Source organism: Oryctolagus cuniculus, chromosome 1 (genome assembly GCF_051225735.1).
Source record: "Oryctolagus cuniculus isolate XC-2025 breed Fujian yellow rabbit chromosome 1, ASM5122573v1, whole genome shotgun sequence".
Classification (NCBI taxonomy): domain Eukaryota; kingdom Metazoa; phylum Chordata; class Mammalia; order Lagomorpha; family Leporidae; genus Oryctolagus; species Oryctolagus cuniculus.
Genome location: NC_142867.1, coordinates 209559500 through 209582877, shown reverse-complemented (window position 1 = coordinate 209582877; position 23378 = coordinate 209559500). Strand labels below are relative to the sequence as shown.

Sequence of the window (23378 nt, the reverse complement as noted above, 5' to 3'; positions counted from 1 at the left end):
AGATAACCTGTTTATAGTAACAACACAGCTACATCAGAAAATCTCAGTTGGTTAAACATCACTGAAATTTGACACTTTTGACTTTAGTTGTGTTTTTTTTTTTTAACTTTTATTAATGAATATAAATTTCCAAAGTACGGCTTATGGATTACAATGGCTTCCCCCCCATATCGTCTCTCCCACCCGCATCCCTCCCCTTTCCCACTCCCTCTCCCCTTCCATTCACATGAGGATTCATTTTCGATTCTCTTTATATACAGAAGATCAGTTTAGCATACATTAAGTAAAGATTTCAACAGTTTGCTCCCACACAAACATAAAGTGAAAAATAATAGATGATTTTTTAAATGATGATGAAATCAGATCAGACCTATTGTCATGTTTAATCCCAGTGAGAGTCAAGTTGGGAATTGATAATTTCGTCTTTTTTTTTTTTTTTTACAGAAGATCAGTTTAGTATACATTAAGTAAAGATTTCAACAGTTTGCACCCCCATAGAAACACAAAGCGAAATATACTGTTTGAGTACTCATTATAGCATTAAGTCTCAATGTACAGCACATTAAGGACAGAGATCCTACATGAGGAGTAAGTGCACAGTGACTCCTGTTGTTGACTTTACAAATTGACACTCCTGTCTATGGCATCAGTAATCTCCCTATGCACCAGTCATGAGTTTCCAAGGCTATGGAAGCCTTTTGAGTTCACCGACTCTTACCTTGTTTAGACAAGGTCATATTCAAAGTGGAGGTTCTCTCCTCCCTTCAGAGAAAGGTACCTCCTTCTTTGAAGACCTGTTCTTTCCACTGGGATCTCACTCACAGTGATCTTTCATTTAGGTTTTTTTTTTTTTTTTCTTTGCCAGAGTGTCTTGGCTTTCCATGCCTGAAATATTCTCATGGGCTTTTCAGCCAGATCGGAATGCCTTTAGGGCTGATTCTGAGGCCAGAGTGCTGTTTAGGACATCCACCATTCTATGAGTCTGCTGAGTATCTCGCTTCCCATGTTGGATCACTCTCCCCTTTATTTATTCTATCAGTTAGTATTAGCAGGTACTAGACTTGTTTATGTGCTTCCTTTGACTCTTAGTCCTTTCATTATGATCAATTGTGAACTGAAATTGATCACTTGGACTGGTGAGATGGCATTGGTACATGCCACCTTGATGGGATTAAATTTAGTTGTGTTTTTTACAAAAACATGTAACTGCTATTCTAAATTGCTTTAATAATCTACATAGAACATTAAGAAATATTTCTAAAGAGTTTAAAACCCATGATTAATTTTAGGTATTGCAAAGAAGTGAGTTAAAAAAGTATACATCTAAAATGAAGTCTAATGGTAAGACGGATTGAAATTACCTTTGCTGATAAATAGTGCTTGTAGTAGTACAGCTGAAAAAGCAGAAACGCAGAACTCGCCAATGTTAAAAGGGCCAAAATCACGTTCTTATTGATTCTATTCATTAGTGTGCATTGCTCACTTCGTTGTCTTTTGAAAATATCCAGTCATTTTCATCTTTGTGGATAGGAAGATAATCCTGTTTCTGTGAACAAAGTTATTTCTCAAGAGACAAAAACCCATTTTAAGTGTGTCACCTTTAGGAATCAGCAACAGAACAAAGCAAAAGCTACCTAAAGTGCCACAGACCATTCTTTGATCTCATAAATTCCTAACAGAAGAAAATAACCAGATAGGAGACCAAAGATGAAAGAATAAAAATGATTATCATGACAGTCTTTTTTTTGACAGGCAGAGTTAGACAGTGAGAGAGAGAGAAAGGGAGACAGAGAGAAAGATCTTCCTTCTGTTGGTTCACCCCAAATGGCTGCTACGGCTGGCGCACTGTGCTGATCTGAAGTCAGGAGCCCGGTGTTTCTCCTGGTCTCCCATGCGGGTGCAGGGCCCAAGGACCTGGGCCATCCTCCACTGCACTACCAGGCCACAGCAGAGAGCTGGACTGGAAGAGGAGCAACTGGGACAGAATCCGGCGCCCCAACCGGGACTAGAACCTGGGGTACCAGCACCACAGGCGGAGGATTAGCCTAGTGAGATGCGGCGTCGGCCTAACATGACAGTCTTTACAATTACAAATAACAGAAAACATGAATCAGATATTTATAAATTTGAACAAGTCGAGCCTGGGGAGGGACTTCTCTAGTTTCTGATTCAATAAATCTAGTAGGGACTGCTGAATCCGTACTTCTGACAAGTTTCCAGGTGATGCTGCTGCTGCCCATCACACTGAGAGCAACTTCCAGAAACCGAGAAACATGGGTGGGAAATTTGGTCTGAAGCAGGTATCTGTGCAGAGGCCACGATGCCCCCTGGGAGCTGTATCCTGTATCAGAATGCCAGGTTCAAGTCTGGTCTCCATTTCCCACTCCAAATTCCTGCTAATGCATACCCTGGGAAGCAGCAATGATGGTTCTAGCAGCTGGGTCCCTGCCACTTACATGGGCAATTTGGATTGAGTTCTGGGGTCCTGGTTTCAGCTTGGACCTGCCCTGGCTATTATGGGCATTTGGGGGGTGAATCAGTAGATGGAAGATTCTCTCTGCTTTTCAGTAAGAAATGAATAAATAAATAAAATTTTCAAATAAAAATTAACCATAGTTTAAATGATTTTGAGATTTTGTGTATGTGTAATCTAGGATGTGGTCAATTTTTATAAATATTCCATGTATAATTTCAGTTTTTTGGCATGATAAACACTTTTTGTTCTTTCATCTGAGTTCCAATCTCTATAATTACTTCTTTAACATAAGTTTAATATAGTTCTAGTCCTTACATCCTCTCCACTGCATGATTTCTGTTAATTATACTTAGCTCTTCAAGTATTTTTTAATGATTTCAAATATAACAACTTTTCTATTACTTGATATCTAAGTTTAATGTCTTTTATTTTCCAGCCATAAACTAATTAGAACATTTAAACCTCCTCTGCCTATCTCTTCTTTCCGTATTAACTTTTTTCTTAGATTTATTTATTTGAAAGAGTTACAGAGAGAGAGGGAGAGAGAATATGAGAGAGAGAGGACTTCCATCCACTGGCTCACTCCCCAGTTGGTCACAACAGCCAGAGCTGAGCTGCTCTGAAGCCATGAGCCAGAAGCTTCTTCTGGGTCTCCCACGTGGGTGCAAGGGCCCAAGTTGGGCCATCTTCTACTGTTTTCCCAGGGCACAGAAGAGAGCTGGAGTATAAGTGGAGCAGCTGGCACTTGAACCGGCGCCCATATGGATTGCTGGCACTGCAGGCAGCGGCTTTACCTCCTACGCCATAGCAGCAGCCCCACAGTATTAACTTTTATTAGTTATTTCTACTTTGTTATGGTTCTATTCTATTCTGTGACTACGAGTCTCAGTTATTTTGATCTTACTCCTGTAAGGTTCTTTGCCAGTTCTTTTGCTATATCATCGCTGTTCATCTACTGGATAACTGGTACTCCATCATCTTGCCTTTTATCAGAAAGAACTTATAAGGTACCACCTACCTTGAGTTCTGGCACTGTTCAAAAATAGTTGCAAGTTGACAGTTTAAGGTCATACTTTGTTTCCCATGGACTTACAGGCTTTATACCATTGTCCTGTAATGACAAATATTATGCCTGAAAATACGATTCCCCAACTCTAACATCCTGTACGTAATTTGATTTTTTTAATGGATAAGCAAAGGATACACTTTCCTTACCTTAAAAATTCAATTTTTGTTAAACCAGGTTATGTAATGATGGTGGGGACTATACCCTTGTATCAGTTTCTCCTCGATCTTTGTGTGTCCTTTTCATCTGTAGAATAAAGATTTTTCTTTGTGGAAAGTTTTCTGTTTTGAAAGTTTTTTTAAGTTATTTATTTGAATATCTTTCTCTTAGAACATTAAATTCTTTGTTTCCAGAAATGTAATTGTTTATCACCTTTCATGCCCAATTCACTCTGCTCAACTTTCAAAAACCTGTCATCATGTCCTTTACTGAGTTTTCAACAAAGTTAACATTCCTTTTTGTTTCCAACATGGCCTTTGTTGCTCTGATTTTGCCTTTCCTTTCTCTCGTAAGCTCTGCCAGATTATGATTCAGCATTTACTGTTTTACTACTTCTGCCTTGCGCCAATCACTTTTTTAATTTTGAAGAAACAGCTGTTCATTATAACTGTTAGGCCAATAGTTTTCTCATAGGTTCTTTCTCACTTGGTTTTCTCTCTTGCATTTCTGCTTTTTTCTTGTAGATTTGTATGTAGATATTGAATTCATTTCCTTTTTATTACTATTTATCCTTCAATGATTTGAGCACTCTGGATCTGTTACTTGCAGGAAGACTGTGGAAGGAAGAAGCAAGGCTGTGCTATACACTGGAAGGTAGGCTGTGTGGCATACACACAGTGTTTTGCACAAACGTGTATGTGAGAAAGTCAGAGAATCAGAGTACAAGCAAGAGAAAGCTCATGTTGCCAAATAGTCCAAGAAAGTTCCCACTGCTTTCCTATGCATCCTGATCCCACTGTAAATCAATCCATCTCTCTTTGCTTTGCCAGCTCTACCCAAGATCTCTATCAAAATCTTCCTTTAACCTCTTCCTGCATACAGCTGACAATCATTTCTTAAGTGTTTCTTTTAGGAGTTAAAAGTCTTCCAATCTCAACCTCCACTTTGACTATGACCTTGTCTAAACAAGGTAAGAGTCGGAGAACTCAAGGGGCTTCCATAGCCTTGGAAACTCATGACTGGAGCATGGGGAGATTACTGAGGCCATAAACAAGAGTGTCAATTTGTAAAGTCAACAACAGGAGTCACTGTGCACTCGCTCCTCATGTAGGATCTCTGTCCTTAGCGTGCTGTACATTGAGACTTAATGCTATAACGAGTACTCAAACAGTATATTTCACTTTGTGTTTCTATGGGGGTGCAAACTGTTGAAAGCTTTACTTAATGTATACTAAACTGATCTTCTGTAAAAAAAAAAAAAAAAAAAAAAAAGAAGAAGAAGAAGAAGAAATTATCAATTCCCAACTTGACTCTCACTGGGATTAAACATGACAATAGGTCTGATCTGATTTCATCATCATTTAAAAAATCATCTATTATTTTTCGCTTTATGTTTCTGTGTGGGAGCAAACTGTTGAAATCTTTACTTAATGTATGCTAAACTGATCTTCTGTAGATAAAGAGAATCGAAAATGAATCTTGATGTGAATGGAAGGGGAGAGGGAGTGGGAGAGGGGAGGATTGCGGGTGGGAGGGACGTTATGGGGGGAAGCCATTGTAATCCATAAGCTGTACTTTGGAAATTTATATTCATTAAATAAAAGTTAAAAAAAAAAAAGTCTTCCAAGCTCAGCAAAGATGTAATTACATCTCTGTCTCTCATTTCCTTATTGTTTCAGGAGATAGAAAAGGGCAGAAATTCTTCACTCTGACACTTTAAAATCAAAACTCTCAAATGTTTTTTTAAAAAAGATTTATTTATTTATCAATTTTGATAGAGCCAGAGGGAGAGACAGAGAGAGATCTTCCATACACTGTTTAACTTGCCAGATGGCTGCAACTGCCAGGGCTGGGCCAGAGCAAAGCCAAGAGCCAAGAGCTTCATCCATGTTTGGCAAGGGGCCAAACATTTGAGTCATCCTCTGCTACTTTTCCCAGGGCATCAGCAGGGAGCTGGATCCGAAGTGGAAAAGCTAGGACATGAACTGGCACCCGTATGAGATGCTGCTATCAGAGGAGGCAGCTTTAACCCCTATGCTACAACACTGGGCCCCCAAAAGTGTTGAAGTTTTAAAGCAAATAAAATGAGATTTCAAAGCTAAAGTCTACATAACACAAATACTATAATAAATTATAAAAAGTCAACAAACTACTTAAGAGAAATGATAATAATGATGTGAATAATCCACTTGATTTACAAAGCTTATTAAACAAAGATAACTGAATAAATCATAATTATTTTCTATCTCCTAAAACCATGAAAACAAGCAACATACATCACCATTGACGACGGCATTAGTTTGTGTTTTTAGCTAAAACAAAATCATTATTCTGATATATGCAGCTCACAAGATAAGGAGAATACTCTTTATTTTCTAACTGAGCTTATATTTGTATTAAATCATGCATTAATGTATTATATGCTGGTAGCTAGTGAAATCCAAAGTAGCACTCAGATAGACTGTGTCATTGCTCAGCCTCTTTTAAGCTTAAATTAATAAATGAGGAGGAACAAATAAAAACTAGCTGTTGCACTTCAGATGGGATTGATCCATATGGGTGTCGGGTTCTAGCCCCGGTTGCTCCTCTTCCAGTCCAGCTCTCTACTGTGGTGGTGGTGGGGGGGGGGGGGCAGTGGAGGATGGCCCAGGTGCTTGGGTCCCTGCACCCACTTGGGAGACCAGGAGGAAGCACCTGGCTCCTGGCTTCGGATTGGCGCAGCGAGCCGGCCGTATTGGCCATTTGGGGAGTGAACCAACAGAGGGAGGACCTTTCTCTCTGTCTCTCTTTCTCTCTCTCACTGTCTGTAACTCTACCTGTCAAATAAATTAAAAATAAATAAATAAATAAAAACCTACATGAGCCACAGATAAAATCAAAATTATTATCTTGTTCTATCTTCAGAAACATCTTTAGGTTATAATTAATTCTTACATGAAATAAAAGTCCAAACTATATCAAAAACAACTACATTTTGATTATCAAGATGATATTGAGGGCGGCGCTGCGGCTCACTAGGCTAATCCTACGCCTTGCAGCGCCGGCACTCCGTGTTCTAGTCCCAGTCGGGGCACCAGATTCTGTCCTGGTTGCCCCTCCTCTAGGCCAGCTCTCTGCTGTGGCCCAGGCAGGCAGTGGAGGATGGCCCAGGTGCTTGGGCCCTGCACCCCATGGGAGACCAGGAGAAGTACCTGGCTCCTGCCTTCGGATAAGCGTGGTGCGCCGGCCGTGGCGGCCATTGGAGGGTGAACCAACAGCAAAGGAAGACCTTTCTCTCTCTCTCACTGTCCACTCTGCCTCTCAAAAAATAAAAAAAATAAAAAAATAAAAAGATGATATTGAATTAACTTTACTTCATTATTAATTTTCTACAAATGTCAAGATAATTCAAGAGCAAAGGGGGGGCCGGCGCCGCAGCTCACTAGGCTAATCCTCCGCCTGTGGCGCCGGCACCCCAGGTCTAGTCCCAGTTGCTCCTCTTCCAGTCCAGCTCTCTGCTGTGGCCCTGGAGGGCAGTGGAGGATGGCCCAAGTGCTTGGGCCCTGCACCCCATGGGAGACCAGGAGGAAGCACCTGGCTCCTGGCTTCGGATTGGTGCAGCACGCCGGCCGCGGAGGCCATTTGGGGGGTGAACCAACAGAAGGAAGACCTTTCTCTCTGTCTCTCTCTCTCTCTCTCTCACTGTCTAATTCTGCCTGTCCAAAAAAAAAAAAAAAAAAAAAAGAGCAAAGGGGAAATATCAGCCTGTTAAAATGCTCCTTTTTGTTAGCACTATCTCTCTATTAGTAATGCAGTAACCACTTAAAAATGAATAAAGTAGGTGGTAGGACTGTGGCGTACCTGGTAAAGCCATGCTTGCAGCACCAGAATCCCATATGGGTACGGAAAAATGAATAATGTAGGAGCCTGTACTGTGGCGTACATTGTAAAGCCACCACCTGTGGCACTGGCATCCCATACGAGCACTGGTTCCAGTCCCAGTTGCTCCACTTCCGATCCAGCTCCCTGCTAACAAGCCTGGGAAACCAGTGGAAGATGGCCCAAGTGTTTGGGCCACTGCAACCATGTAGGAGACACAGAGGAAGCTCCTGGCTCCTGGTCTTGGAGTGGCCCAGCTTTGGTCGTTGTGGCCATTTAGGGAATGAACCAGTAAATGGAAGATTTTTCTCTGCCTCTCCCTCTCTGTCTAACTCTGCATTTTTCAAATAAATAAATCCTTTTTTAAAAAAAATGAATACCATGAAACTATAAAAGAGATGCCAGGGGTTGAGCACTGTGGTACAACAGGTTAAACTGCTGCCCATATGAGCTCTGGTTCAAGTCCCCTAGTTGCTCTACTTCTGATCCAGCTCCCTGCCAACATGCCTGGGGAAGTAGTGAAAGATGGCCCAAGTGCTTAGGCCCCGCCCACCACATAGGAGATCCAGATGGAATACCTGACTTCTAGCTGCAGCCTGGTCTGGCTCTAGGTTTTGCAACCATTTGGGGAATTACCAGTGGGTGGAAAATACTGCTCCACACTCCCCCATCCAACACTCTGTTTTTCAAAGAAAGTAAGAAATATTCAAAAAAAAAAAAGAAAAGATCATTGTAGGGCAGGCATTTAGCCTAGCAGTTAAGATGCCTGTATCCCACATGAAAGTACCTGGGATTGATCCATGGCTGAAGTTACTGGGTCTCTGCTACTCACAGGGATTGAGTTCTTGGCTCCTGTCCAGCCTAGCCCTGGCTGTTGTGGACATTTAATGAATCAATCAGCATATGGAAATATGCCTGTTTGCTCACTCCCCCCACAAATTAGAAAGAAAATCTGTGATAGACTTTATCAGAGTGAATACAGAGGCAGTAACAATGCAGTATAATTACTACGAAGGGATAAGTACAGTCTACCACGGAAAAAAAGAAAGGCAATGAATCCTAAAGCTTTTTTCTACTTTTTAATTTGAATTAAAGATTTTAGTAGGGGGCGGTGCTGTGGCGTAGCAGGTAAGGCTGCCGTCTGCAGCACTGGCATCCCATACAGGTGCCAGTTCAAGTTCTGGCTGTGTCACTTCTGATCCAGCTCCCTGCTAATGTGCCTGGGAAAGCAGCAGCAGATGACCAAAGCGCTTGGACTCCTGCACCCACATGGCAGACCTGAAGAAGCTCCTGGATCCTGGTTTTGCATCAGCCCAATTCTGGCCCTTGCGGCTTTGGGGAGTAGATGGAAGACCTCTCTCTCTGTCCCTCCCTCTTCTTGTAACTCTACCTCTCAAATAAATAAGTCTTTAAAAAAAAAGTTATTGGGCCGGTGCCGCAGCTCACTAGGCTAATCCTCCGCCTAGCGGCGCCGGCACACCGGGTTCTAGTCCCAGTCGGGGCGCCGGATTCTGTCCCGGTTGCCCCTCTTCCAGGCCAGCTCTCTGCTGTGGCCTGGGAGTGCAGTGGAGGATGGCCCAGGTGCTTGGGCCCTGCACCCCATGGGAGACCAGGAGAAGCACCTGGCTCCCGGCTTCGGATCAGCCCGGTGCGCCGGTCGCGGCGGCCATTGGAGGGTGAACCAAGGGCAAAGGAAGACCTTTCTCTCTGTCTCTCTCTCTCACTGTCCACTCTGTCTGTCAAAAAAAAAAAAAAAAAAGTTATTAGTGTACATCAATCATCTGCCCCACCAGCCTAAAACTGGCTGAATTCACATTAAATATTATTCAACAGGCTAAGTATACTAAAATACTATCGATCCTTAGTCTTTGGGCTTGGGGCACCTAGGGCCCAAGACCGGCCTCCTCCAGCCAAGAGTGGTCACATTCCTTTATACTTCTTTACATCTTTTATTACTTATCTTACTACACCAAGACATGAAAACGGTTGGAAACAGTGACTGAAGTCCCTGAGGTCCTCGTCCAGCCACCACCCTAAAACGCACGCAGAGCTGCCAAAACCCAGCAGTTCCTTTCTCGCTTCCGTAGTTCCCACACTCTCTCCCCCACGGACCCACTAGCAGATTCCGACACGGCTCTCACGAGCCCGCTCCAATGTCGCTACCCCAACCCCGTTCCTACAGGCGTCTCCACTGCCCTCCAAAACGGAACCTGTCCCAGGATGAGGATTATTACCTGGTGACACCCCCGGGGGCGTGGGGAAGATTGGCCCACTGATATCTACCACGCGATGCTCGGGGACAGACTCAATCAGGAGTACCCAGCCCAGGGCGTTCAGCCTGTGGCCGGCCTCGGCCGCCTTCTCGCCTCGGCGAAGGCGCGTGGCCAGAATTCCCGGAGCCGCCTGGCACCTGAGCCACCAGCGATCTCTGTCTGAAGGTACTCGGCCATGCCCAGGGACCGAGCGGAGCCTCCCACGCCTTACCTTACTCAACAGCAGCGGCCGCAATTCCGCTTTACGGCACTCACAGCAACCGCCGCAAACGGGGCCGCCAAGCGCGGAGGCGCGTTACGGGCCGACGGGTGTCGCGAACGTGTTCACACGGCCGAGATTGCGTCGGCTTGCCAGCTCTCCCGGCGCTTCCTCCCTGCGGGGTCTGGGCGCTGGCGCTTTCCTCGTGTTTGGAATTTAGCTACTTAGCCGCAGCCCCTAGTCTCTCTGCGTGTAACAACTACCACCGCGCACCGAGGCAGCGTGAGACTGTAGGAAAACCCGAGTGATCGTGAGCTTAAGGGGCACCGACCGAGTTGTCCTCAAATATGGGAGTTCACGAGATAAAATACAGGATGCCAATTACATGTGCACTTCAGATAAATACCGAGTAATTTTCAGTGCACGTTGTAGGCACAGACGGGTTCAGAATAATTTCTGGTGCGGGTACCATTCGTTGAGCTGCAGGAGAGAGTGGGCAGCAGCCCCTTGGTTGGGGGGGGTGGGGCTGTGTGCGTTCTGGCGGGCTGTTCTCTGCCAGCTTAGGGTCGGAACACCCGTGGAATTCTTTTAACCGTGCAAACCAAGGAATTAGATAGGAATTAAATTTAATAGGGATTTTTTTTAAACTATAGAGCACTAAATAAATAGCTCTAAATTCTTTCTACAAAAAGTACTATCGGTCCACAGTAGAAAGTGAAGATACTCCCCCAAGGACTTTTGTTTTCTAAGCCTCGTTTTAGAAAAAAAGCTTTTATCAATACACAAAGTAGAGGAGGAAGAGTCTCCCTTACATCCTAAAACCTATCACTCTAGACATCTTTTGCTTTATCCCTCCCAGAAATTCTTTGTGTACATACAAGTTAATTTCATTACAGCTTTAGTGTCAACCGTCATTACATGCTAGTAATGTACTAGGGTTAATAATGCTAAGGGTATTCATGGAGTTTTTAAAAAATTATGCATTTTGCAGAACATATAAATTTTAAAAACAGTTGAAACCAAACGGCAAGATGTTAACTGTTAAATCTAGGTAATGAGTATGAGGTGTTGGTTCTTAGAATAACATTCCAAGTACTTTAAAATGTTCTGCATAAATGTAAAAGACGACCTTTAAAGCTGATTACACTGGCCAGTCTTCCAACTTGAGTTAAACACTTTTAAAATATGGATCAATCAATTTCTAGTTTCTTTTTTTGTAAAGTGGACCAGGAACTTAACAATAAGTGGGGAAATCTAATTCAGTCTTGGAATTTTGAATGTGTGTGGTGGAAATGGCAATTTTCTTCTGTCATTTGCAAGTATGTTGAACACAAATATCTGGTCAGATTAGCTCCTCATCTTCCTGATAAGTAATTTTTCATACTCATTTCACTGGTTTATATAATAAATTATACATAATAAATTTTGTAACAATGACTGCCACTGACATGCACAAGTTTAAACAACCAACTTGAAGTAAGCATACTACTCAAATGCAGTGGTACTGCTCATTCATACCAGAGGGTTCGCTGTGAGCCTTCAGGGCACTGTCAACATGACTATGCTTTAATCTGTTGAAACTCCTGCAGTTGGAGTACAAAACCACTCAGGTGTCGGGATGCTTGGTACAGCAGTTAATATGCTGCTTGGGACACCTGCATCCTCTTTGTTGTTGTTTTTGAGTATCTTGATTCAAGTCCTAGCTATGTTCCCAATTCCAGCTTCCTGCGAATGCACATCTCTGGGAGCAGCAGGTGATGGCTCAAAGTACTTGAAGCCCTACCACCCTTGTAGGAGTCCCAGACTGAGTCCTGGACTCCTGACTTCGGCTTAATCCACTCCTGGCTGCTGCATCCATTTGGGGAGTGAATCAGTGAATGTCTTCATCTCTTGACCTTTCAAATAAATTTATTTTGAAACAGTTTTCTAAAGTCACTAAGTTGTGCACATAGGCATAAATTCTGGCCCACTCCTAATATTTGTGGGGTCTAGGGCAAGAATACAAATGGAAGGCAACCTTGACATGTCTTCAGTGTCTAAAAACTGCTAAGAGCTAACCATCAAATAAGATGTTGTATCTTCTACCTCAACAAATATCTCAAGCAACAGAAATCTAGTTAAGTATGTAATCCTACGAACCAGGTTGCCTTGTCCTTCCTCCAGCCCCTGGACTCTTTTTACTTCTAGCTTCATCATTCACCCATAGGAGAAAACCCAGTCTGCACATGCAAGCTTCACCCACACTCCCCACAAGCTGCCATCCATATAGGTATATACACCTTTAGTACAGTGTTCTTTCAAGGTGGACTTGTCGAAGAGGCCTGCATGTGTCCTGGAGGCAAGCTTCAGGGGATGGCAGGGAATTCCGGGGTCCTAGTTATCTAAACATAGTCTACAAGTGAGTTGAGGAATGTGGCCTCCAAGCAGGCATTATCTCTTGGCTCCTTCAATTTCTCATTCCTGAATTGGCACAGCAAGAGTCGGGGGTCTAGGTCTAAGTGTATGTAGACACCCTATGGTATTAATACTCTATATATTGTTGGGTGACATTTCCTGCTTCATAATATCATGAATACCCTTCCATTAATACCATATCCTTAATAGCTGTGTAAAGATATATGGAAATACCACAATCTGATTATCTCCCATTGAAGTGACTGCAAAGGAGGCATAAACACTATTAGCACCTTGCATATAAATGTAAAATGACATTTAATAAGGAAAATCTTGGACAGGAAAGCAGAGTGCTCATGATTTCATCCAGGCACAAAACTGGTATACCAAGCAAAAGGCTCTCATTGAGGAAGGTAACTCCCAAAATGGTTTAAACTTTTCTAACACTTATGGAATAGTACATGTGTACATAATGTATCCAGGCCAAAACACAGCAACAGTAGCTTACTGATACGGTAAGTTAGAAAAGGGGAGTATTGGGAATTCTGGTAGCTCATTCTTTTGTTAAAGAAACTTAGGTTTGTTGCAGCAGTTTTTGCCTGGTTACCAAAAAAAAAAAAAAAAAAAAAAAAAAGAAGAAGAAAAGAAATTTGCCTCTAGGATCATCCAGATTTGTCTTTAATTAACAATTACGTTGTTTGAATTTTGCCATTGTAGAGCTACAATGATAATGGTTTATTTTTTAGTATATATGTAACAGTAATACTTAGAATATTAACTATTCAAGGGTATGTGCATTTAAAATCTTGACACTGCTAAATTTCTCAAGAAATGTTGCACCCAAGTAAAGATAATGTTTACTCAGTATCTTTGTCAGTACTCCTTTCCCTGTGACTCAAGACTAACCAGTACCCCTTCATTCTTTTCCTGGTAAAAGTGATCTTATTTACAGGAATCAGTCTCACAAAGTCACAGATTAATTTTCTGTTTTCTCCCCAACTGGTTTTAATTTAGAACATACATTGTAAAAAGGTTTAGTTTCTGGTTCTCTCAGTTACCATCTATCAAAGTACAACCCAAGATGTGATAAGCTCCGAAGACAGAAACCAAATTCCTAATTTACATTATAGTTTCTTACAGCAACTGTTTTCCCCATCTCCACACAGATTAGTAGCTACTGGCAACAAACAGATCTTTTTGTTTAAGTTAAAATTCAAAATTGACCTGCACTAACCACCGGCTACTGTTAACTGGATAGCACAAATACAGAACTTCCCATCATTACATAAAATTCCACTGCACTGCTCTAAAGCATAAGCTTTTGAAGCAAAGAGACCATGCTTTCCTTTTTTGTTTTAAATTTTCATCTCCAGCAGAACATTACAGATGTTTAAATAAAAGTTGATAAAAGTAAGCATTGAAGCAAAATAAAGCAGAAAAAAATTTTAATTTGCAGATGACATATTCCAGGTATTTTTGTAAAAACTTAACTGGGACAGTCTACATAGAACATACAATCATTTCAACATACAAGTTATTCATTCTGAATACCCTATTTTAAAGTTACAAAACTATTTAAGAGGGTTTATCTTGTTTCCAAGGAAAATGAGGCAATGTGCTTATAAAAACACTATTTTGCAGCACTGAGTACATCATAAGTTGTTCATTAATGGTTTTCATCTATAACTTAAAAGTTAAACCTGAGGACTTTGACTTAGAATTTTTATTATCACAACTGCATAGCAAAATCATGTCTAGATAATAGACATACCAAATCTGTAGATTAACATGTAAACCATTTTAAGACAGATACATTAGGAGAGATAATAAATGATATTCAGGTTAACTAGCAAAGTTTTCAAATGCTTCATTTTATTTTTTTAAAAATGATAATGCAACAAAGTTGTCAAAAGTGCACTGGGTACCTTGTTTTGTTCATCCAGTGACAATAAACCATTGAATCCCTTGGTTGTCTGGAGTCATTTAGGCCAATTAATTCTTAGCATGTGGCACGGAGCACCCCTAAACTGTAAGTGCAAATTCCTGGGCAGAAATGTAGCTTAAGTCATCTATCTATTTATGCTACTATTCTACACTGACACACTAATGTGGTGAGAGAACTTTTAAAGCTCTAGAAAGTCTTGAAATAGTGACATGCTTTATGAGAAAATATAAAAATACAGACTAAGTGTATATATTAAAGGGCATTTTAAAATTGGAGGTTTTATTTTTCAAAATCACATTTGAAATCACTGATGATAGCACTTAAAGAACATGCTCTATCAAAGTAAATGACATCTAGAAGTACCCAAACACTTAAATCCATTATTAACTCAATGTGACACCTCACATTTACACAGTACTTTACTGTCGTTAAAGCAATTTTATGTACTCCATTCCACTGTATTCCTCACAACAGCCCTGTGAGGTAGGCTGAGTAAGTTACAATTTTTTGAGAATTAAGGCAGCAGAGGCCCAAAGATGATTAATGATTTATGTAGAGGTTGTAGATATATCATATGGTAGAGATAAGGTGACTAACTTTAACAACTTCAAAGGATATGAAACCCACATTTTTTTGTATCGTATCCAGAGATTTTTGACTAGTAACTTTTATAAATTACTCCAAAACCTTAGTTATTATATATCTTATAGTATTGAGTAGTTATAAGGTTGATTTTAAAGAGTCTCCCTTGGAAGCTAAATTAGATTCAGTGCTTTGGTACCTCAGAGATATTTGAAATGTTAAAACAAATTACACATTTTCCTTATGCTTTCCAAAAAACGTTCTAGTACTGATTAAAATGCTTTTACTAATCACTTACAATCTGACTTGTTTTAAATTAGTCTAAATTTAATCAGCTCCAGGCCAAAGCAAATACATTCACCTGCCTTCTTCCCTACATACTGTGAGACCCTCTAGGTGTCCGTGCCCAAGGACCAACTCATACTGACTAAGTAACATTAGAAAAGAATCAGTTTAAACTAATATAGCTTCAATAATTATGAATCAACGTCTGTATTTTATATTGACCCCGAAAAAATGAATACTCTATTTTTGAAAAATTGGGTAGGCTGAAGAGAAAAGTACTATGGCAATTTCTGGTATTTATTTACAATCTGAAACAAATATTAAATGCCATGCCGGCGCCGTGGCTCAATAGGCTAATCCTCCACCTTGCGGCGCCGGCACACCGGGTTCTAGTCCCGGTTGGGGCGCCGGATTCTGTCCCGGTTGCCCCTCTTCCAGGCCAGCTCTCTGCTATGGCCAGGGAGTGCAGTGGAGGATGGCCCAGGTGCTTGGGCCCTGCACCCCATGGGAGACCAGGAAAAGCACCTGGCTCCTGGCTCCTGCCAGGATCAGCGCGGTGCGCCGGCTGCAGCGGCGGCCATTGGAGGGTGAACCAGCGGCAAAGGAAGACCTTTCTCTCTCTGTCTCTCTCTCTCACTGTCCACTCTGCCTGTCAAAAAAAAAAAAAAAAAAAAAAAAAAAAAAAAAAAAAAAAATGCCATGTTCAACACTATCTTTTCAATGAAAACAAGATACAGCAAATGCAATCCATTTAAACTCCAGCTAATTCAAAATGATTAAAGTATTTAGGTTATCCAAATATTCAAGTAACAAAGCTACCATACATAACATATCAGGATCACAAATAATTAAAAAAATGTGAATACTGTACTTAACACAAAAGTAAAACTATACTGAACATGAGGTAATCTTGCTGTGATGATTAAGAAAACATTCATGATCTCACGTAATACTTCAGTGCCTGCATTCTGAACTGTACATTTTGGTTAAGAATAACTAATAACTTTAGGGTACTTGGATACTGAGTAAATGTATGCTGACCATACATTTCCCTAAAAGATAATATCCAGGGTAGAAAAAAAAATAGGAAACTTTTCCAGACTTACTTAATGTGGCGACACAAAAGTGAACCTTATTATGCAGTGATTTTGAAATTTGAAATTACTCTTCTAAACATCTGGGTAGCAAGACATTATTTTTGAGATGCAAAATGTACCCCCATTCAAAAGCAGCATCATAAATGATTCATGCATCATAAATCAAATTTCAATACTTTTGCAAAGGCAAATATAAAGTAGTCAAATGTTGACTGCCATATCACATTCATATACTTGTTGTATGAATTAGCCAATGAATGAACACCAATCTAGGAAATATAACTTTTTAAAGAGAATTGTGATAATCTGAAAATATAATTTCTTAGCCTGGAATTATATTTTATGGCAAGAAGTCTATACTGTCTCCTTTTAAAAGTAATACTTTTTGAAGTAATCATTTTCCAAATACATCCTTTCCTAATTTGTTCCCAATGTTTCCAAAAGAAACAATTAAAAATACAGAAATAAATATAATTTTATGGACAAACTATAGGGATAAAAGCCAATCATTCATATTAGCCTCATTAAAATATTTAATTAGATACTTGTTATTAATCATATGACCTAGGATAAGTCACAAATGGATTCAAATGACACATATTTTTCATACTTTAATTTCACAAATGAGTAAGCAAAAGAAAGCCAGTATGTCTCTTTATATACCATGGAGAAAAATTATTAATTATGGGACAGAGTAAAAGTTTGCCAAGTCTAGTTATACAGTAGTCATTTCAGTTTGTCAAAATGGTGCAGATGTTATCAATTAAAACCATGTACAGAAAAGCAGGTGCCTAATCCTTTTAATTTGTTTAGTTATACCTGGAACATTCAAATTGCTGTATGTTAAATTTCTATAATTACTAATTATATATTTACCAAAAATTAGAGACATATGTGACATGGTCTGCTGGAAGAGTCAAAATGAATTGTAAAAACATTATTTTCTAAAGTGCTTAAGGCAGTTCCTTCATTTCTATATCCAGTTCAATAAAACTGGTTTGAAATTCAACTGCTAAACAACAAATGCAATACTAGATCAATGTTTTTATAGAACAAGTTTTTACACCTATGATTACATCCACGACAGTCAACCTCTCATGCATTTCCTTTGCAGAAAGCATTCATGTTTGACCTGTCAAAACATAAAGTAAATAAAGAAATAAAGAATGTCTGAACGGGTTTACCAACCTTTTACAATATACTAAAGTGAGCATGAATGCTCAATACTTAATTCAAATGTCAATGAGAATGTTCTACATTATGATCCAACAAGACAGTTCCCTTATTCTGAGACTAAATAGGCACTATATTTGATTATTTTTTAGTTTGAAAATGAGGGTGACAAACTTTCTCCAGTTTAACTTTACAATTTAAAACATAAGCCTAAAAAGAAATTCATGTATTTTGTTTTTAATTTTAGAAACCTTTAAGAAATGTAGTAAGAGGAAACCCTCAAGTTCTTATTTCAAAATGATAATAGTACAATTTAATAACAAGTATTACATGTAATGAGAACTTGGATTCTTCATTTGCTAAATATGTATTTATCGTAAAATCTCTGAGAAATGAAACCTCCCCAGTGAAATTTAATACATTTTCCAAAAGAATATTAGAAAAAATTATATGAAGAGTCTCAAATGATGGCATGAGCACAAGAAAGCATCAGATACACTCCTCCAGCCCCTGATTAATACGTTTCCTTTTCCCCATGCTCTTGCAACAGAAGGCCCTGACCACTACAACATAATGCTCTCCGCTTATCAGCTGACACTGCATGGAGCATGAAGCAAGAGCATGCTTAGAGGAAAAAGGCACTGAATTAATGAGAAGACACAATTATATAAGACATAATAGTAAAAAATTGTATACAAGAACATTTGGCTTTTTCTGGGTCATTTTTGCTAAAATATACTGTGTAGCTAATCACATAAAAGCAACTTGATTACTAAATTACTGCTTTCAGGTTTGAGTTTATAAAATGGACTTATAAATTCCTGTTTCCTTAGGTCCTGGAGTAGCCCTCTAAACAGGGAAAGAATATCCAAAAATATCTTTCAAAATATATGAGGAACAAAAATCAAAATTACATTTGTTTAGAGAATCAAAAGAATGCTTACAGATATACTCATTCTCTAAACTTTAAGTTCCAAGTCTCTAAAATTACCAGTATGTCATCAAACAGTAGTGCAGATATGCAAGTCCTTAGCTTTTAAAAAACACTGCAGTTCAAATAAAACTCCTCATTCAGATTTGTTTTATCAATGAAACAAAATATCCTCTCAGTGAGCAGTAGAAACTACTACCATTACACAGGCCTTTGGGTAGAAAGCAACTCAAATGTAAGCAGCAATGGTCACCTCTTAGAAGAAGGTTGTCACAGCCCAAAATAAAGGAGAATGAAAGAAAGTCAAAAAATTAAAAGACATTAAGAGCTTCAAAAATTTAGGAAGTTACAAATTCAGACCTCTTATAAATTATCAAAGAATTCTTAAACACTTAACTACAACTTTTAGTTTGGCTCAAAGCACTTGAGTTACACATTTTAATCAACTTTTTAAGAACAGGTATGTTCTGTTCAGTAACCTCGGGTCTTACTATTGTTTAGTACATTTTCCTAAAGTTCAAGAAAGATGTCTATATTGGTTTTTGGAAGAACTACATCTCTTTAAAAAGCAAACAAATGTAATAAAATGACTGAGACAAAAATAACCTCTGAGTTGTTTGAAAACCCATGTGCCAATAAAGTCAGAGAGAGGTAACTGTTTTCAAAGCAACTGTTTAAACCATTACATTTCTTATTAAAAAGTCATAAATTTCCTCATTAGGAATACTTTTAGGCATCTTCTTTATAATCCCTTCTTAGATAAAAGTTGAGTAGTATAGGTTTCTCTTCCCATCATGTAACTTTATTAATAAACTTTCATTCCTACTAGAAATGTTAAAAATCAGCATAATTGTCATGTTAGTGCCAAATTTGAGTGGGAATCTTACCTAAGGTAACTATGAAAGATGTAATTAAAGCAGACAACAAAATCAGAAAATATACAGCTTTTAAAATCTTAACCATCATCCAAAATGATGGAATGAAAAGAAGTCTAATTAAATAGGACAACATATAAAGAATATCCCTTTGCCACTATGTTAGTACACCAGGTATAAAATAGAAATTTGGGCAATTTTTTTTTTGACAGGCAGAGTTAGACAGAGAGAGAGAGAGAGACAGAAAGAAAGGTCTTCCTTTTCCACTGGTTCACCCCTCAAATGGCCGCTACAGCCTGCGTGCTGCACTGATCCAAAGCCAGGCGCCAGGTGCTTCCTCCTGGTCTCCCATGAGGGTGCAGGGCCTAAGTACTTGGGCCATCCTCCACTGCCTTTCTGGGCCACAGCAGAGAGCTGGACTGGAAGAGGAGCAACCCGGACAGAATGCGGTGCCCCACCGGGACTAGAACCAGGGGTGCCAGGGCTGCAGGCAGAGGATTAGCCTAGTGAGCTGTGGCGTCAGCCATTGAAATTTGCGCAATATTAAGCTATTATGTCTAGAAACTCTTCATATCCACTCTATTTTGAGTTATAACCACAAGATAAATAAGGGTATTTTGGAAGGGGAAGTGTTATATAATCAAGTTAGATAACAAAAAGATAATGCAGAAAAACTAATTTATAAAAAGGGAAAAATAAACCACTGTAATAAAACTTTCTATTACCCCCAAACAGTGATTTCACTTTTTAGAAAACTTTAGAGGACTATATATTCTTAAAGCTTTAGTGAAAGAACTAAATAGTAGGTAGTAATGAGACAGAAAAGAGAAACAGAGGAAAGAAGGCATGATTTAAAAGCTTTTCACCCCAGGCCCCAGAGTTACCATATGTAATTACACGTTTAGAAGAGCCAAAGCAATCCAAGAAACACAAAAATGAGTTTCTATATAAACATTTCAACACCATCTTTTTTCCCATTTGTACTTCAAAACATCAATCTAGTGCTTGATATCTGCTGCTTCTATGGTATTGCACAGTAGGTTCCTGTGAAAGCTTACTAGATACTTAATGCTAACAGATTTCAGGCCTTAAAGCAGAATATAGCAAATCTGTTTTCCACCATTCACAAATTTCTGTGATTAGTAACTGCACAGAAAAGGCCACTCAATCAAGAGGGAGGGTAAACATGGCTGAGCCAGCATTACTGAGCAACAGTGTTCAGGCTGCCAGTTGAACCAGTCATTCCATTTTCACTTTTCTGAAGGGTTCTTACAGCACTTGGAACTTGCATCCCAGTACTCAAAGAAAGTCCACCACACCAAACCTAAGACAAGAGAAAACAAAGCCTTGGTCACATTTCAAATCAAATTAGAACTGCAGTGATTCTCAAATCTCTGTTTGAAAGGTAAAATTCCACATTTATAAACACCAGTCAGTCCCAAACTGCTTTCATTAACTGAGCTTAGAGCCTGTTTTTAGACTCACAGAAGGCCAAACAGAACACACTGGCGCTGCACTTGAGAGGGAACTCAGGGGTTGAAGAAACTGAGAGACTAAATTGCATTCATGGAGGCAAAAGATACTAGCTATCCTTTTCTGATGCTATCCTTCACACTCAGGAAAGTGTGCAAAGAAATAGCTTCCTTATTCCTTATTGTTGCTTTCAGTTTTAATGAGATGTGTCCTAAAACCCACTAGTTTTTCTTTAATCTGTTCCCTATTTCCAACAATAAGAACTCTTATTAATTCTCTAAAAAAGATTTCTGAAAAAATTGAGAATTGATAATATCCAGAAGCAACTGCCATATCTATTCATTATCATAAAACTGCTCTGCTTGTGAACAGAGCAGCTATGATTGAATAGTAAAAAGAGATTTAGAATGGAATCAGTTAAAATATGAAAATATGGATCATTCAAACTATCAACCAGCATGTATACAGGCAGACACAACTTAAAGCAAGGGAAATTCTAAAAGTTGTTTTAAGTACTCCCATTTTCAATTATTTAAGGATTCAGTATTTCATAAACAGAGTAGTGTTCCAAATAAATGATTAGCTAGTATAATTAACATTCTAAATTTTTGAAACTACCAGGCTCAGTACTGGTAACTCCCCAAATACAAAAGCATCCTCTGATTATTAAACTACTATATTTATTTTTTGAAATTAAGTCACTTATTAAACTAGTCACTCAAAATATCTAGCAAAAAGGTACAAGGGCAAATCAATAAAGAAGGGTCTGTCTTTTTAAAAAACAGTATTGGAGGGGCTGGCATGGTGGTGTACTGGGTAAAGCCATTATCTGCAATGCTGGCATCTCATATGTGCGCCAGTTTGCCTAACAGCTGCTCTATTCCGATACAGCTCCCTGCTAACAGCCTGGGAAAAGCGGTGAAAGATGGTCCAAGTGTTGGGCCCAGCACTTATATGGGAGAACTTGAAACTCCTGGCTCCCGGCTTTGGCCTGGCCAGTCCTGGTTGCCATTTGGGGAGTGAACCAGTGGATGGAAGCTCTGTCTCTCCTTCTTTGTGACTTTCAAATAAATAAATAAACCTTAGAAAAAAAAAGGTATTGGAACAATTGATAATCCTTAAACCATACTTCTGTATCATGGAACAAAATTAGCTCAAAATGGATCATAGAACTAAATGTAAAACCTAAAACTATAAAACTTTAAGAAGAAAATATAGATGAAAAATATTTGTGAAAACAAGTTAGGCAAAGCATTACCTATAAAAGGGAACAAGATTCATAAAACTTAATTCTATCAAAACACAATTCTATAAAATGTTCAGACAATGACACAGCAAGGGCTGGTATTGTGGTTCAGTGGGTAAAGCTACCACTTGCAACACTGGAATCACATATAAGTGCTGGTTCAAGTACAGGCTGCTCCACGTCCAATTCACTTCCCTGACAACGTGCAGGGGAAAACAGCGAAAGATGGCCTAAGGGCTTGGGTCCCTGCAACACAGGTGGAAGATCCAGATAGAATTCCAGGCTCCTGGCTTCAGCCTGGCCTTGCCTTGGCCTTGCCCTGGCCATTGCAGTCAACTGGGGAGTAATTATGCCTTTCAAATAATAAATAAATTCTTGAAACAAAAGAAAAAGAGGAGCTGATGCTGTGGCTTAGTAGGCTAAGCCTCTGCCTGCAGCACTAGCATCCATATGGACGCCAGTTCAAGTCCCAGCTGCTTCTTTTTTGATCCAGTTCCCTGCTACTGCACCTGGGAAATCAGTGGAAAATGGTTTAAGTCCTTGGGCTTCTGCACCCACATGGGAGACCCAGAAGAAGCTCCTGGTTCTTGGCTTCAGGTGGGCCCAGCTTTGGCCATTGCGGCCATTTGGGAAAATGAACCAGCAGATGGAAGATCTTTCTCTCTTTCTCTCTCCCTGGCTATGACTGTGCCTCTCAAATAAATAAATAAAATCCTAAAAAAATAAAATAAAATAGGGGCCAGCACTGTGGTGCAGTGGGTAAAGCTGCTGCCTGCAGTGCTAGCATCCCATATGGACACCAGTTCAAGACCCGGCCACTCCACTCTGATCCAGCTCTCTGCTATGGCCTGGAAAAGCAGTAGAAGATGGTCCAAGTCCTTGGACCCCTACACCTGCATGGAAGACCCAGAAGAAACTCCTGGCTCCTGGGTTTGGATCGGCGCAGCTCTGGCCATTGTGGGCATCTGGGGAGTGAACCAGTAGATGGAAGACCTCTCTCTCTGCCTTTCTGTAACTCTGCCTTTCAAATAAATAAATAAAATCTTAAAAAAAATCAAAAACTGTAAAAAGAGACAAAGATAATATATTATAAGATCTACCTAAGAATTAGAAGAATAAACTTTTTCTGAGTTCCATAGGATAAACAATCTGTCTCTGACCACATTGGAAAAATGGTCCAAAATATATAATATAGCATTGGTTTGTGTTAAGAAATGAAAACAACTTTAGAGTAAATAACTGTTACTGACTGTAAGATTTAAAATAACTGCATTTTCAACCCACATATACTCTGAATATTTTCTCCTCACAGTTAGGGGGTTATACAGTCAGGGATGATGCTGGAA

General features: G+C 39.6%; 2 protein-coding genes across 49 annotated transcripts in view; both read right to left on the bottom strand.

Moving 5' to 3' along the window:
- The window catches only part of FKTN (fukutin), a 109630-nt gene extending 99499 nt beyond the window's left edge, over positions 1-10131 (bottom strand). For 10 of the 26 annotated variants that reach the window (XR_016224660.1, XR_016224662.1, XR_016224654.1 and 7 more), the window contains exons 1-3: positions 3692-3738; positions 3495-3587; positions 1362-1546 (exon numbers count right to left, since the gene is read on the bottom strand). Coding sequence is in view for 23 of the 26 variants with exons in the window: in XM_070055200.2 (XP_069911301.1) it covers positions 1362-1466 (105 nt within the window). In the remaining 3 variants the exon portion in view is untranslated. Of the gene's footprint in view, positions 1-1361; positions 1565-3494; positions 3588-3691; positions 3789-10043 lie in introns of those variants that run through there. The other 16 variants (XM_070055202.2, XM_070055199.2, XM_070055153.2 and 13 more) reach the window with 6 other exon arrangements.
- Positions 10132-16849: 6718 nt separating this feature from the next.
- Positions 16850-23378, bottom strand: part of FSD1L (fibronectin type III and SPRY domain containing 1 like) — a 94428-nt gene continuing 87899 nt past the window's right edge. For 14 of the 23 annotated variants that reach the window (XM_008257054.5, XM_051855999.3, XM_089318976.1 and 11 more), the window contains one exon: positions 16933-20637. In XM_008257054.5, coding sequence (XP_008255276.1) covers positions 20515-20637 — 123 coding nt within the window. In that variant the 3' untranslated portion in view covers positions 16933-20514. Of the gene's footprint in view, positions 20638-23378 lie in introns of all 23 variants that reach the window. The other 9 variants (XM_089318941.1, XM_089318924.1, XM_089318925.1 and 6 more) reach the window with 1 other exon arrangement.